Here is a 14,795-nt window from a genome sequence, read left to right on the forward strand (position 1 = left end):
TTATTTTGTCAGTGTGTCATTTTACAAACACAAATTTGTGAGCACATTTCGTGGCTGGAACCCTGTTGTTAACGTGCATTACTGGTTTTTGTCCTGGCATGTCTTGCACCGATTTCATAGGACTTTGAAAACTGCCCCCTTTTTAAAGAAACCATCACTTTTCCCGCCTGTTTAGCATGACACAGTAACATTGCCTGCCACAAATGTTCTTAGAGCAAGACTCACTGCCCCTTTGTTAATTCCAAAAAATGACGTTTCACTCAAATTGTCAAACCCTTGATTTTTGGCGTATATTTTAAAGATTGTGAACATTTCATGACCGGTCCTTAACTTTTTGTGAAGAGTATGCATTGGAAGAAAAAGAAGACCTAAACAATATAATATGAACACATTTAAAAAAAAAAAAGCAGGGTCTGAAAGGCTTGGAGGAGGGTGGGGGTTAAATTGGAAAGGTCCTAATAGGGGGTTCCACTGTACAGTCCGTCTTTTTACGCCTTTATTTGTACCAGTACAGTCGGATCTTACTATTCTTTTTCGTGTGAGCAAAGCGTCCGGCTTCCACCCGAACACACACACACACACTCACACACACACACACACACACACACACACACACACACACACACACACACACACACACACACACACACACACACACATCACATATGCCTGCTGAATTTAACACATTTGGACAGATCTGTGGTGGTTGCTTACACGAGAAAAAATGTATCTTTAATTATGTCATCTAAGATCAATTAAGGCCTCGCAAACAAATAACTGTACATTAGCTGTGGTTGACTTCGGTCAACGTTCAACGCTACAAACACGCCACAAACGTCGATATAACATTTTCATTTTAAAACTATCTTTGCCAGCTGCTTCAATGCTAATGGACCACATTGATATGAGTCTTAAAAGGCTATTACTTGCACAAAAAGCTGCTGGTATCTTCTGGTGCATCTGTGTCCCTGACTGTGGAGACCCGGTCAAGCCAAGCACAAGTACAATGCTATCTCTACAATATTGATGAATGGAGATTTTTGTTTGTAAAGTTCCTTTATGAGTCGCTTACTCGTCCGGTTTGAACCTCTGTAAAACCGCATCCAACACGACTGCGCATTACATTTGCCCATTTGCAATAATCAGGGCAATCAGGATTGCGGCCAAATTAAATATTTTTAGAATATTTGAGTTCCATGGTACACATTTTGATGCATCGTTGTTCAAGCAAACCATTCAAGCTAAACACTGGTACAATTAGAGCCTCGACTTTTTGGTATTGACCGAGCGAAATCTGCGTTGACAGTGACTCGCCCCGGATAATTGTTCAGTTGTTTCATTCGCTGTGAAGGAAACGACGGAAAAACAACATGCAGATATTCGTACTTTCCGTAACCTTAGGTAAGTGTCAATCCTTCCACCATGAGTAGTATTTTTCTAATTTTGATCGGGAAAATAAGTTACACCTCAGGTAGGTACTGTACATGTTACTTTTTTCGGAAACATGTAGTACAAAGCACTAATTTTTTATAATAAGGCTAAAAGCTAACATCAACTTTGCAAACACTGAAATAGAAAACAACAACTGCAGCAACATAACTCCTGCTCATACCGATACTTGCAGTAAAATTGTATTCATTTTTTCATTTCACTTTGTATTTGTTTGTTCATTAATTTGTTTGTTTGTTTACGTTTATATTTACTTGTTATTTATCCATTTACATATGCATTTGTTTGTTAATTTTTCTGTTGATTCACTGATAGTTTATTTTTTTCATTACACTCTAGTAATTGCTAGTGTCTCAGCAGTGGCATGAAATAACTGGATCACATTTTCTTTTTGTGGGTACAACCTAGTCTGGAATGATCTGATCATGTTTAATTTTGAACACTACTTTCCGCGTAAACTATCGTGTGCACTAGTGTTCATTTGAACACACTGGTTACAGAAAGTGTGTTCAAAAGTGGAACACTTCAATTTAAAGTGAACATATATCTAACGAACCAGCTTTGTTGTTTTCCAGTCATTTGTGTCACTGCTGTCAGCAGCAACAACAGCTGTGCTAGTGGCTGGGTGTTCAACCCTCATCACAGATCCTGTGTGAAAGCCATGACGTCACGGAAATCGTGGTTTAGCGCACGAGACACGTGCAACGCACTCTCCAGCAGCCTCGTGCACGTGGACTCTCCTTACATGGTTGACTTCCTCGTCAACATCAAGGACGCAGGACTCTTGACGTAAGCCAATTTGTGTTGCCCTTGCTCGACTATGAGCGGCAGGGGCTTCCAAACTGAGGCAGGGGTACAAGGGCTGACCAGGCGTGGGGGGAGGGGGGGGGGGGTGATTCTATTGAAATTTAGCCTTTGAAAGGGGTATTTTGGGTCTCACCTAGACAAAATAAAGGTAAATTTGTCGGATAAAGAGGGGGGGGGGGGGGGGGGGGGGCGGCGGCTTTCAGAACCCAGTAGGCAAATAAATGGCCAATAAAATGTTCGGCATTTTTCCAAAGTATGAAGCAGTCCTTGGCCTCATCTTTTCCCTGCCGTGACTATAAAGTTCGGAAGCTCTGCTGAAATGACAGCTAAATTGCCATAAGTCAATTTCAATCAGTTTCGGGGTTTTGCCCAATGCCGACGCCAAACGACATCGAGTCCCTGTTGAATACACAGTCGAACTCGTCTGTAACGAACATCCAAGGGACCAACCAGAAGTGGTCTTTACAGACAGGTGATCGCTATAGAAAGGTGAATAATATAAAAACAGACTCCCCAGGGGGTTGTTTGGCGTGGTCGAGATGGACAGGTGGCGTTATCGGGAGGTGGTCACCAGGGCAGGTTCGACTGCACCATTATCAGGCTCAAAACTCACAGAACCTTTTTTCAAGCACCGTTTACACCCCGCAGACAATATTTCTTGAACTCTTTTTTTTGTCCCTTTGGCTGCAAGGAATGACGAAATATGGACTGCATCCAACGACCTTCTCAAATTAAACGACTGGCGTGGAGCGTTTGGTGCCAAGATGACTAACATTGACTGGTCACCTGGTCTGCCCGATTTGAGTGGTGACAAAAATTGCGCCACCCAGAAACTGACCGGAGACAAAAGTCAGAGGAACAAGAAGTGTTACGGTCTCCTGCTTCCGCCGACTTTCCAGTACGTTTGCGAACTGTGGCATAAAGGTAAGTTCAATCTGTGTCAAAGTGTGTGTGTGTGTGTGTGTGTGTGTGTGTGTGTGTGTGTGTGTGTGTGCATGTTTGCAAGCGCAAGCAAGCGTCCACTTAACTTGTGTGTGTGTGTGTGTGTGTGCCGGTGTGTGTGTGTGCCGGTGTGTGTGTGTGTGTGTCAGTGTGTGTGTGTGTGTGTGTGTGCGTCAGTGCGTGCGTTTGTGCGTGTCTGAGTTATATGTACGTGAGTGCGTCTAAGTCAGGATACGACCTTTTTAAAAGTGCTTTATTTTTTATAAATGCAAGGAGTGCTAAGCCAAAGGCCAGAAATAACAAACAAAATATGTTAGTGTGTGTCTTACTGAAATGATACTCTTATTCCTTGTAAAAGCCTGGATGGATGCATGGAAACATATACGATGGTCAGCAGGGGAAGGTAGCCATGTACCTGTAACAAGCCCGTTTGCAAGAAATTTCACTGAAGTGTACATAAATTATGTCTTTCAAAAAACGTGTACGTTTTCCTTTCTTTCTTGAGGTTTCACCTGTACAGCATGCCAATTATACACTGCGCAATGCCATCGTTTGATTTCGGTCCATTCCTAATTGTTTTTGTTGTTGTTGTTTGTTTGTTTGTTTGTTTTTACATTTAGTCAAGTTTTGACTAAATGTTTTAACATAGAGGGGGGAATCGAGACGAGGGTCGTGGTGTATGTGCGTGTGTGTGTGTGTGTGTGTGTGTGTGTCTGTCTGTGCGTGTGTGTGTGTAGAGCGATTCAGACTAAACTACTGGGCCGATCTTTATGAAATTTGACATGAGATTTCCTGGGTATGATATCCTCAGACGTTTTTTTCATTTTTTGATAAATGTCTTTGATGACGTCATATCCGGCTTTTCGTGAAAGTTGAGGCGGCACTGTCACGCCCTCATTTTTCAACCAAATTGGTTGAAATTTTGGTCAAGTAATCTTCGACGAAGCCCGGACTTCGGTATTGCATTTCAGCTTGGTGGCTTAAAAATTAATTAATGACTTTGGTCATTAAAAATCTGAAAATTGTAAAAAAAATATTTTTTTTATAAAACGATCCAAATTTACGTTCATCTTATTCTCCATCATTTTTGGATTCCAAAAACATATAAATATGTTATATTTGGATTAACAACAAGCTCTGAAAATTAAATATATAAAAATTATTATCAAAATTTTTTTTTCGAAATCAATTTAAAAACACTTTCATCTTATTCCTTGTCGGTTCCTGATTCCAAAAACATATAGATATGATATGTTTGGATTCAAAACACGCTCAGAAAGTTAAAACGAAGAGAGGTACAGAAAAGCGTGCTATCCTTCTCAGTGCAACGAATACCCCGCTCTTCTTGTCAATTCCACTGGCACTGCCTTTGCCACGGGCGGTGGAGTGACGATGCTACGAGTATACGGTCTTGCTGCGTTGCGTTGCGTTCAGTTTCATTCTGTGAGTTCGACAGCTACTTGACTAAATGTTGTATTTTCGCCTTACGCGACTTGTTTGCTTTGCAGACATCAGTGCAGCAAGATTCCAGCAGGTAACAAGCTCAAACCTCAACTCCGTTCTCAGCGGCTTTGGTTTCGTCACCGATGCTGCCTTGAATGACAAGGTGCCCGTCCGACGTCACTATGAATGTGCCATGCGGTGTCTCGAGTCCAGAAACATCTGTGAAGGATTTGTCTTCAACAAGTCCGCCCAGAGGTGCAAGTTTCTGCGTGCTTTTGAGCCGGGACTCCTTGGCATGCTTCTACCTTCTACGGCAATCACAACCATAAAGAATGATGGTTCGAAAGTGTACGTCATGAACGGCTAAACGTCATCATAACTGGTCGCGATTGCACCTGTATGACCCTAGGGTTTTGGGGTGTGTTTAAATAGAGAATGATTGTTTTTACGCCTTCATGAACCAGGGACTCTTGAGTCTTAGCAGGCTTCTACTTTCCACGAACACAACCATAGAAAATTATGGTTCGAAAGTGTACGTCATGAACGGCTAAACGTCATCACAACTGGTCGCGATTGCACCTGTATGACCCTTCGGTTTGGGGTGTGCTTATACCGGATACAAACACACCCATAGACAATGATTGTTTCTGCGCGTTCTTAGCATGCTTCTAAGTTCTACGAACACAACCATACAAAATGATGGGTCCAACGTGTTCGTGTAGCCTGCATCCTAAATGGATAAACATGGTTTTGACTTGAAGAAGTCGAAATACTAATTAATTAATACCGCACGTTCTTGTGTCTGTATGACCTTGCAATTCTGGGCTATCTTCTGCAGTCTGATATCAACTATATCTCCTATACTGTAGAAAGCTTGTTCAGATGTGTTTGATACTTTTTAAAAATAAAGACAGATGATTATACTGCAACAATGCAGGTTGCCATTTGATGTACATGTATGTTTGAGTAAATGAGCGTTTACATGTGAAGAAGAGGATAAGGAATATTTGTTAAACCAACACAAAAAAACAGCACAATTTTTTTTCTAGAGAATTTACAAAAAACACACAAAACAATCCAGAAAACAAACACTGACACAAATCCATACCGCTGTGCAATAGTAAGTTTTTCAAGCCAAAAAAATAAGAAACACACAATTCATTTTTGATCACTCAGCTTAAAACGCATGTAGTCATAGTCAGATAACAGTATACAAGACATAGTTTGTCAGCAAGGCAAATTAATTCATACTTAAAATGGACATGGTGAAGTTTTCACCAAAGTGATTGTCAACGAAAGCTTTGTTACATCTTTTCTTAATGCTTACCCTCCATGAAAATCTCGCCATAGCTGTATGCAGTTTAATCACCATACATAAAATGAAATACCCGTATCCGTTGCTTTCACATGATGTCATGAAACCATAATCCAACACTGTGGAAATCTGTTGTTTTTCAGCTGTGTGATACACGGACAGCAAGTTGTTTTCAAGATATCATCAACCCAGAATCCGATACTGCAGCCATTAAGTTGTTTTTTCCATGCTAAGGTCGCCAAGATGGAAGCTGTGACCTGCTACGTGTGTATCTCGTTGATAAAAATAACAGATTGTGAGCTTCTGGCGTAACAGTGTTAAGTTTTTCTTTATATATCAAACACCACAGTAAATGATTTGGAAATTATAGATTTGTTCACTGTAACTTACATATCCCTATTCATGTGTTCACAATAAGTTGGCTCCAGATTATTCTTTGTACTAACAGGGATAAGTCTGTGATGCTCTCTCATGTTGTGGATAGTCAACAAGTGTACCTTGCTCCTGGAGCCAGACTCAAGATTTAAAACATAGTAGGCATTGGGATTAAAATGCCTTGTAAATAAATATCAAATACAGTGTATATTATGCAAGAATAAGTAGTCTGTTCTTTTGCTGTATATCCTGCCTCCTTCAAATTGAATAAGACTACCATAATAACCAACAAGAAGAAAGGAGGAGTAAAAGGAATGAGACTTTTTATCAAAAGGATATATAGATCTTTAACAAAGATCATACATTGACATGTCAATGTATTTTTCTTATCAGAGAGCATTTTGTTCACCACAAAGGAATGTTTGAATATCGACATATGCTCAAAGGCACTGCTCTTCAATCACATTTTCCACAAACATCTATCAGTTGTAGTTTTTAGTACAAATGTCAACAAACATTTTCATTCATTTATCATGTCGATACACCCGTCCCAGAAGAACTAGAAATATGGCACACATTCAATTGTTTGTAGTTTCTACCAATCTTCCGACCAATCAATGATACAAAACATTTTTCAAGGGAATAAAAACAAGAAAGAGATAGAGATATAGTGAGAGAAAAACAAAATAACTCTCCCTTTTGCGAATTGCACAATAGGAACCCTGTGTCATATTCAAAATAAAGCTTTTTTGGTACCAAACAGAATCACAAAAGACTGCTAGGGGAAGGGGGAAAGAAACACCACATGCTTTCAAAGTACACATACTCTGATCAGCAGCAAAGTGATGTGTTCCTTCCCTTCTCATACAAATACAGATGTACCACTGGTATCCAAACACACGAATCATTGCTCTAATTAAAGTGAGTGTAGACATTCAACAATGTAATTAAAAAGAGAAAAAAATGGCTATAAATCACACAAAAAGATAAAATATAGGTGTAAAATATAGCTACATCTTTATCACCATTTTTGGAACTTTTTTTCTTGATGATGAGGAATTAATGTGCAGTGTGAGTGATATAATTAAAATGTTCCACATGTCATGGTACACGTTGTACGCTCATGTGGCTTCGTGATACTGCCAGGTGATAGTGAAGGCCGTCAGAAGGTCAATGTTCAGCTCCAGGAATGACAGCACCTGCAACAAGTACAACATTCCTTTTTCACTTGTCTTGAAGAAACAACAACAATAAAACACACAACCATGTATGGAAGCCAAACGATGACCATCGTGTGTATTAATTGTAACCACATGTATAATGTATGTCATCTATATATATATACGACTTGTGTCTGTGTCTTCGCGATGCACGGCCAAAGTTCTCGATGGATCTGCTTCAAATTTGGTGGGCTTATTCAGAGAGACCCCGGACACAACCTCATCGATGAGATATTTCAACACGTGCTCTCAGCGCGCAGCGCTGAACCGATTTTGGTTCCACCTCAGCTATTTTGGTTCCACCTCAGCTACCCGGGCCCCCATACCGACACACCAAAGCCGCTACACCACATCACAACGCCAAAGTTCTCGGTGGATCTTTTTCAAATTTGGACACCGTATTCAGCTACACCCCGGACACAATATCATCGATGAGATATTTCAACACGTGCTCTCAGCGCGCAGCGCTGAACTGATTTTGGTTTTTGTGTTCATTTCACCATTATAAGTAACTCTTCCTTATCTTCTCCATGTTTTCAGCGTTTACCTCCCTTCCTTCGTATGGTGCACTATAGTATGAGGGGGCATCTTCGGATATTCCCGGCGTTCTGTTACTATTTTTAGAAGGTCACCGCAGTGTCCAGAAAGTAAATTGGACCCGTAAATTATCCTCACTGTAAAAGTGCAAAGGTCGAATCAATTTATAGCCACGCGAAAACTACACTGTCATCTATCTCTCTATAGATACGGCTTCTCTGTGTTTGTGTGTGTGTGTGTGTGTGTCTCTCTATGTGAGCAACACCTGGGGATTGTTCAGTTCTGTTTGTGATGTGGTCTGGCGGCTTTTGTGTATTTGTATGTACTGGCCTTCCTTTGAAAAGCCATAACAGTTCAAAAGGGCTTACAGATAAGCTCTAAATTGCTCAATCCTGTTTGAGTGGAATTCGCCTCCAAAGGTGATTAACACGGTTACATTCGTCGACAAGGATGGGACTCGATATGGTCAGGAATGGCATTATGGCCACTGAATCATTTTCGTGCTGTTCCCATTCCACGAATCTGGGAGGGACCTAAGCTTGGCGGGTCCATTGTTCGGACCCGGCGAAGCCGGCGTACGGCTCTAAGTACTTCTTCCCGGCGAAGCCGGCTACCCGGCGAAGCGGGTATTCATCTAGTACACTACATGCATACTGTGCAGTGTGTAACATATCTACACAGCAAAACTAGCTAAGCCCTCTCCTTATTATCAAACTGCCTAGAGTATTCAAAACAAAAAAGGATAAATCATTTTGAAAGTCACATGTGGCAGAAGTTCTGAATTATAATAGCTATTATCACAAAAAATCTGCCCTTAGTAAATTTCACCATTGTCCATCGATCAAACCTGACAACAGAACCACTATATAAAAAAAATGAATGTACAAAGTTGAACTAAACAAAAGATAACACTCCGACCCCACAACAACCTCCCCTGTTTACAGAGATGTCCCTCTCCCCCTTCCGCCTCCACACACACATACTGAGAAAGCAACAATAACAACCATCATCCCAACCAACCAAGTACAGTCAAAACAGCCCTAGCAACCACCTCTCCATAACAACCGTTACTACCATCCCAGGTTCCACTGTAATCCATAACAGGAACACAACTAAAAATCTTTGACAACTACAGGTTTAATTCAATTAAAAGCAAAATCAACCAGATGGTCAAAAATGCTGTCAAAGCTCACCTTTGGTGAGTCTTCATAGGCGAACTTGACAGGCGTCTTGCCATTCAGCATCACAGACGTTGGTTTGATGTTGATGCCAAACACTTGAACCGAGTCCAGTTTCATTCCTGGAAAGTTGGCCGCCTGCACTTGTGAGGACAGGGTTGTCTGGGAAAAAAAACAAGGTAACAAATGTAGAAAGAGAAAGCGCGAACTTGTTACTCTCATGGTAATGCTTCCTTGAAAGAGAAAGCTATGTGTATATGTGCACATGCTCGTGCAACTGTCTCCATTTCAGGCAGTTGAAAATGATACCGACACAACAGCAAGTGCTGGTACCTGTGATGTCAGGGCATCCCTGTCACCAGGTATAGATGTCCATATAATACAGGTGTCCTTTTACAAGAGTGATAATTATGTCAGGTTCACAATCACTTGACATCAAATCCTGTCTTTTATTGGCAGGTGTCCTCTTGTTGAAAGGTCTTCACATGACAGGTACCACTATAGAGTTATGTTAAGATTGTTCAGTTTGCAAAGAAAGAAACAAAGAAACAAATAGGATAAAAAGTAAGAAAGAAACTGTCAACAACAAACACAAAACACAACAAAAACACACATACATGCACACATTGAGGAGGCACACACACACACACACGCACGCATGCACACACACACACGCACGCATGCACACACACACACACAAACAAACACAGATAAGACAAGTGTTTTTGATTCTGAAGTATCTTAAATCAGATAATAACTATTAAAACCATCAGGACTGAAGCTGGGTGCAGGTCTTGCATCAGACAAAGCACTTCTAATTGTTTTCACGATCTTTAGGTACAAATATTAGAGCAAATTCAAGACTTAATGACAAGATTAGTTTACTCACATCATTCAGAGTGAAATTAATCAGCGAGTACTTGTTAGTTTCCACTGGGTCTGCAAACAGAAAAAAGAAACAAAGAAATTGAAGCTTCTGCAAACAGGAATAAAAAGGTAAACACAATAAAACTTTATAATACAGAAAAAAACAATCTTCATGAATGCATATGCATTGACCAAAAAATGAAAAATGCACATCGGTACACCAAATTCTCAAAAAGTTCCACACTAGTCTATAAACCATGGGGATTACAGTGGAGAAGGTATCCTGAATTGATGATGATCATCGATACAACTAAAGACAAATACTGACACAGTAGAATCAACTTAATAAGGCCATGTTTAATAAAGCCACCCGCTTTTTGAGGCCAATCTCTGACTGCACGGATTTTTCCTTATGTTTTATGCTTAAAATCACCCGCTTTATAAAGCCACCATCCCGCTTATAAAAGCCATTTTTGGGCTCGCGTTTGGTGTGAAAAGCCGTAACAGTGAGTCTGTAATCGCTGTCTGATCACTCACAGCTAATGCATGACTGGTTTTCAAACAACCTAGACGTTTTGGCCAGCCTCTTGTGAGTTTGAAATCACGTTAAGTGATGACGTCCCTGTGACCATACATGTACCATTTATCTGGTATTTTTCTCTCCCTCTGCTATAAACTTTTCTCGAGAACGGATTTGAGCGCTTTTTGCTTTATTTGCTTTATTTGCTTCATGAATAAGCTGTTTATCAAAATCGTTAAGTTGTCTCTCTAATGCTATTTTATTAGCTTTTGTAAGGATGTTTTTCTGTTTAATAAAAGAGATGCACACAGAATGTCTCTCCTTTGTTTTAAGGCTCTGTTTGCCTGAAAACCCTGAGTTCCTTCAGACTAACTACCATCAACAACCTACCCAGAACTTCTCCGTCGTCCCAGTAGAGCAAACCCTGAGCCTTTGTCTCAATGTCAGGCGCAACTTGCAGGAAGAAGGGCTTTGTACGCCTGAAACACAACAGTATTAAAAATCACTCATCTATAAATATATATATATAAGTGATCATGGAAGAACAAGACTCATCAATAAATCCTTCTGGAATCACACATCTATAGATACTGATCATTTTATCATTGCAGATTAAATCTCATACCAAAGGTGCAAAGCCCACAGAAGCAAATCTGTTGCCATGAAAAGTTATTTACAACCACTTTACAGAGTTAGTATAAAACACAATTTAACCTGCTGAGTAAGTATGAACAGAGTTTACAAACAGGCGTTTGAAAAGTGGCATGACAATATGTGCAAACAAAAGTGTACGTTCACTTCTAGAACAAAGATACAAAACAAAAAACAAGCAAAAAAGAATCTGCACATTAAAATTTTTTCAAGCTAACTCTTTTCCCCCAAGCACCCAATACCACCTGCTCAAGCTCCCAATTGCAGATCCCGGAAACACCCACTGTACACAGTGATACCTAGTATTACACATATCTATTATCTGTTTCCATTTTACTGGCTAAATCCTGCTCTGTTTGAGCATTTATAATTTTGGAAAACGTGCAGTAGTTTCTTTGCTATGATTCTTTCAAGTTTGAAATTGACAGAGTTACTTTTCATGCCACAGGCTAATAGCAAAATCTTACATTTCATTGGTGGTTACAGCAGGTGGAAGTCGAGGGATGATGGATCCACCGCGGATGTGGACGTTGATGGTGTCGATGGGAGCATCCAGAACCAGAGTTTCCTCCCCTGCTGTTTCCAGTTTTGTCGCTTTGTTCAAGTCATACCACACGGCTTTGGGAAAATAGGCGTCTACTTTCACGGCCCCCTGGGAAAAAGAAAGAAAACAAGTGTTCAACATATTGTAATCAGCAAAGAAAGTCATCCAGCTCAGACATGCAGGGTAGACAAGCAGACAGACAAACTCCGCACAAATTCAAGTCTTTTGTTTGGATTCTTGTTATTGTTTTTTTAGATTATTTAAAAAAAAAAAAATTTGGTTACATTCTTTTCTATCTGTTTTTGTCTCCTTATCCTCAAGAGCAGTCTGGATCTTAAAAAATAAAAAATATCGCACAAAGGTAGCTTGACTATGGTAACATATTTTTCTATGTCGATACTATTCACATAATTGATGGCGTTGTCATAACACTTACCTCTTCAAGCACCGGTGAAACAAGAATGGCATCTCCCCACATAAACTGCTTGTCAATGCTCTCTGTGTTCGGGAACCTAAAGAAACGAGGAAGCAGATCAGAGATACTTTTACAGACAAGATTACAAAAATCACAAAATGACATCATAAAAAGTTAAAGCTTACCTGACCCATAAATGTACATAAAGCCACCAAATGACGGTGAATTCTTATGAATATTTGGAAATTGCTCATCAATGTTTTGACCATTATTCCATGACTTTATTTTTTTAAGTATACCTGTCATATCACAACCGTTGAATCCAGTCTCACAAATTTTTTCTGCAAATTTCATTCAATATTTAAAAAAAAAATATTCATAAATGTTTATGCTTCTCAATGCTGCTTCTATAACTATTAAGAGCGCTGATTTTACAAAATGCATCTTAGAAGGAACATTAGTTACCTGCAAAGTACAGCAAGACAACGCCCCCCCCCCCCCCACAAACACACACACTAAAGACCCCCTCCCTTAGAAGTCTTTGATTTTTCTGTTATTACATTTTTGTAAAATAAACTTGTGTCACTGGGATGATGCAAGTGTAGGTTGTGTCATTGGGATGATGCAAGTGTAGGTTGTGTCACTGGGATGATGCAGGTGTAGGTTGTGTCACTGGGATGATGCAAGTGTAGGTTGTGTCACTGGGATGATGCAAGTGTAGGTTGTGTCACTGGGATGATGCAAGTGTATGTTGTGTCACTGGGATGATGCAGGTGTAGGTTGTGTCACTGGGATGATGCAAGAGACAGTGAATTGTATTTGGTGTCAGAGTCTGGGATGATGCAGATGTATTTTGTGTCTCTGAGAGGATGCAGGTGTATTTTGTGTCACTGGGATGATGCAAGTGTATGTTGTGTCACTAGGATAATGCAAGTGTATGTTGTGTCACTAGGATGATGCAGGTGTATTTTGTATCACTGGGTTGATACAGGTGTATGTTGTGTCACTGGGATGATGCAGGTGTATTTTGTGTCACTGAGATGATGCAGGTGTTTTTTGTGTCACTGGGATGATGCAAGTGTAGGTTGTGTCATTGGGATGATGCAAGTGTAGGTTGTGTCACTGGGATGATGCAGGTGTAGGTTGTGTCACTGGGATGATGCAAGTGTAGGTTGTGTCACTGGGATGATGCAAGTGTAGGTTGTGTCACTGGGATGATGCAAGTGTAGGTTGTGTCACTGGGATGATGCAGGTGTAGGTTGTGTCACTGGGATGATGCAAGTGTAGGTTGTGTCACTGGGATGATGCAAGTGTAGGTTGTGTCACTGGGATGATGCAAGTGTAGGTTGTGTCACTGGGATGATGCAAGTGTAGGTTGTGTCACTGGGATGATGCAAGTGTAGGTTGTGTCACTGGGATGATGCAGGTGTAGGTTGTGTCACTGGGATGATGCAAGTGTAGGTTGTGTCACTGGGATGATGCAAGTGTAGGTTGTGTCACTGGGATGATGCAAGTGTAGGTTGTGTCACTGGGATGATGCAAGTGTAGGTTGTGTCACTGGGATGATGCAGGTGTAGGTTGTGTCACTGGGATGATGCAAGTGTAGGTTGTGTCACTGAGATGATGCAAGTGTAGGTTGTGTCACTGGGATGATGCAGGTGTAGGTTGTGTCACTGGGATGATGCAAGTGTAGGTTGTGTCACTGGGATGATGCAGGTGTAGGTTGTGTCACTGGGATGATGCAAGTGTAGGTTGTGTCACTGGGATGATGCAAGTGTAGGTTGTGTCACTGGGATGATGCAGGTGTAGGTTGTGTCACTGGGATGATGCAGGTGTAGATTGTGTCTCTGGAACGACATTTCCTCTGAATGTTCAGCAGAGGAGATTTCCTCTCAGATTCTGGCCTTTGTGCCAGTGATTCAAGGAATCAGAATTGGGGTGCCGAACGTGATTTTGTGCCAGCTCATGCCCCGCTTTCCATCCAAAACGTACAGGTTCGATCGCAGGTACAATGCCAGTGCAAGGGAGGTAAACCGTTTGCTTCGGCAGGGAGCTGCATTGCTTCCGAATGTTTTGTTTTGGGAACATGATTTTATTTCCTTCCCAGATGAGAATGCAGCCAAGTATCAACAGCTGCAAGCCAATTTTTTTTGCAGATGGGGTTTCACCTTGCACCTTCAGGCCAGTTCACAATGTATAAATCCCTCAGAAAGGCTGTCACTCACAGTCGAATCTTCCTGAGAAAGTGAATTGTATTTGGTTTTTCAGAGGCGGGGAGAGCAGGTGTATTTTGTATCACTGGGTTCATACAAGTGTACGTTATGTCACTGGGCTGATGCAGGTGCATTTTGTGTCACTGGGATGATGCAGGTGTATTTTGTGTCATGGGTTGATGCAAGTGTATTGTGTCACTGGGATGATACAGGTGTATTTTGTATCACTGGGTTGATACAGGTGTACGTTGGGTCACTGGGTTGATGCAGGCCTGTAATTTTGCGTCACTGAGATGATGCAGGTGTATTTTGTGTCACT

At 40.9% G+C, this 14,795-nt stretch overlaps 2 protein-coding genes across 6 annotated transcripts in view; one reads left to right on the plus strand and one right to left on the minus strand.

Annotated features, from left to right (window-relative positions):
• The first annotated feature begins 1,508 nt into the window (after positions 1-1,508).
• Positions 1,509-5,008, plus strand: LOC138952878 (uncharacterized). Its single transcript, XM_070324631.1, has 3 exons — positions 1,509-2,238; positions 2,948-3,180; positions 4,707-5,008. The coding sequence occupies exons 1-3, from the start codon at positions 2,111-2,113 to the stop codon at positions 5,006-5,008; spliced, it is 663 nt and encodes a 220-aa protein (XP_070180732.1). The 5' UTR covers positions 1,509-2,110.
• Positions 5,009-5,746: 738 nt separating this feature from the next.
• LOC138958929 (lysosomal alpha-glucosidase-like) overlaps positions 5,747-14,795 on the minus strand; it is a 49,642-nt gene continuing 40,593 nt past the window's right edge. For all 5 annotated transcript variants that reach the window (XM_070330268.1, XM_070330271.1, XM_070330267.1 and 2 more), the window contains exons 14-19: positions 12,285-12,360; positions 11,772-11,956; positions 11,044-11,132; positions 10,156-10,205; positions 9,282-9,428; positions 5,747-7,530 (exon numbers count right to left, since the gene is read on the minus strand). In XM_070330268.1, coding sequence (XP_070186369.1) covers positions 7,453-7,530; positions 9,282-9,428; positions 10,156-10,205; positions 11,044-11,132; positions 11,772-11,956; positions 12,285-12,360 — 625 coding nt within the window. In that variant the 3' untranslated portion in view covers positions 5,747-7,452. The remainder of the gene's footprint in view (positions 7,531-9,281; positions 9,429-10,155; positions 10,206-11,043; positions 11,133-11,771; positions 11,957-12,284; positions 12,361-14,795) is intronic.

The sequence above is a fragment of the Littorina saxatilis genome, linkage group LG2, assembly GCF_037325665.1.
Source record: "Littorina saxatilis isolate snail1 linkage group LG2, US_GU_Lsax_2.0, whole genome shotgun sequence".
Lineage (NCBI taxonomy): Eukaryota > Metazoa > Mollusca > Gastropoda > Littorinimorpha > Littorinidae > Littorina > Littorina saxatilis.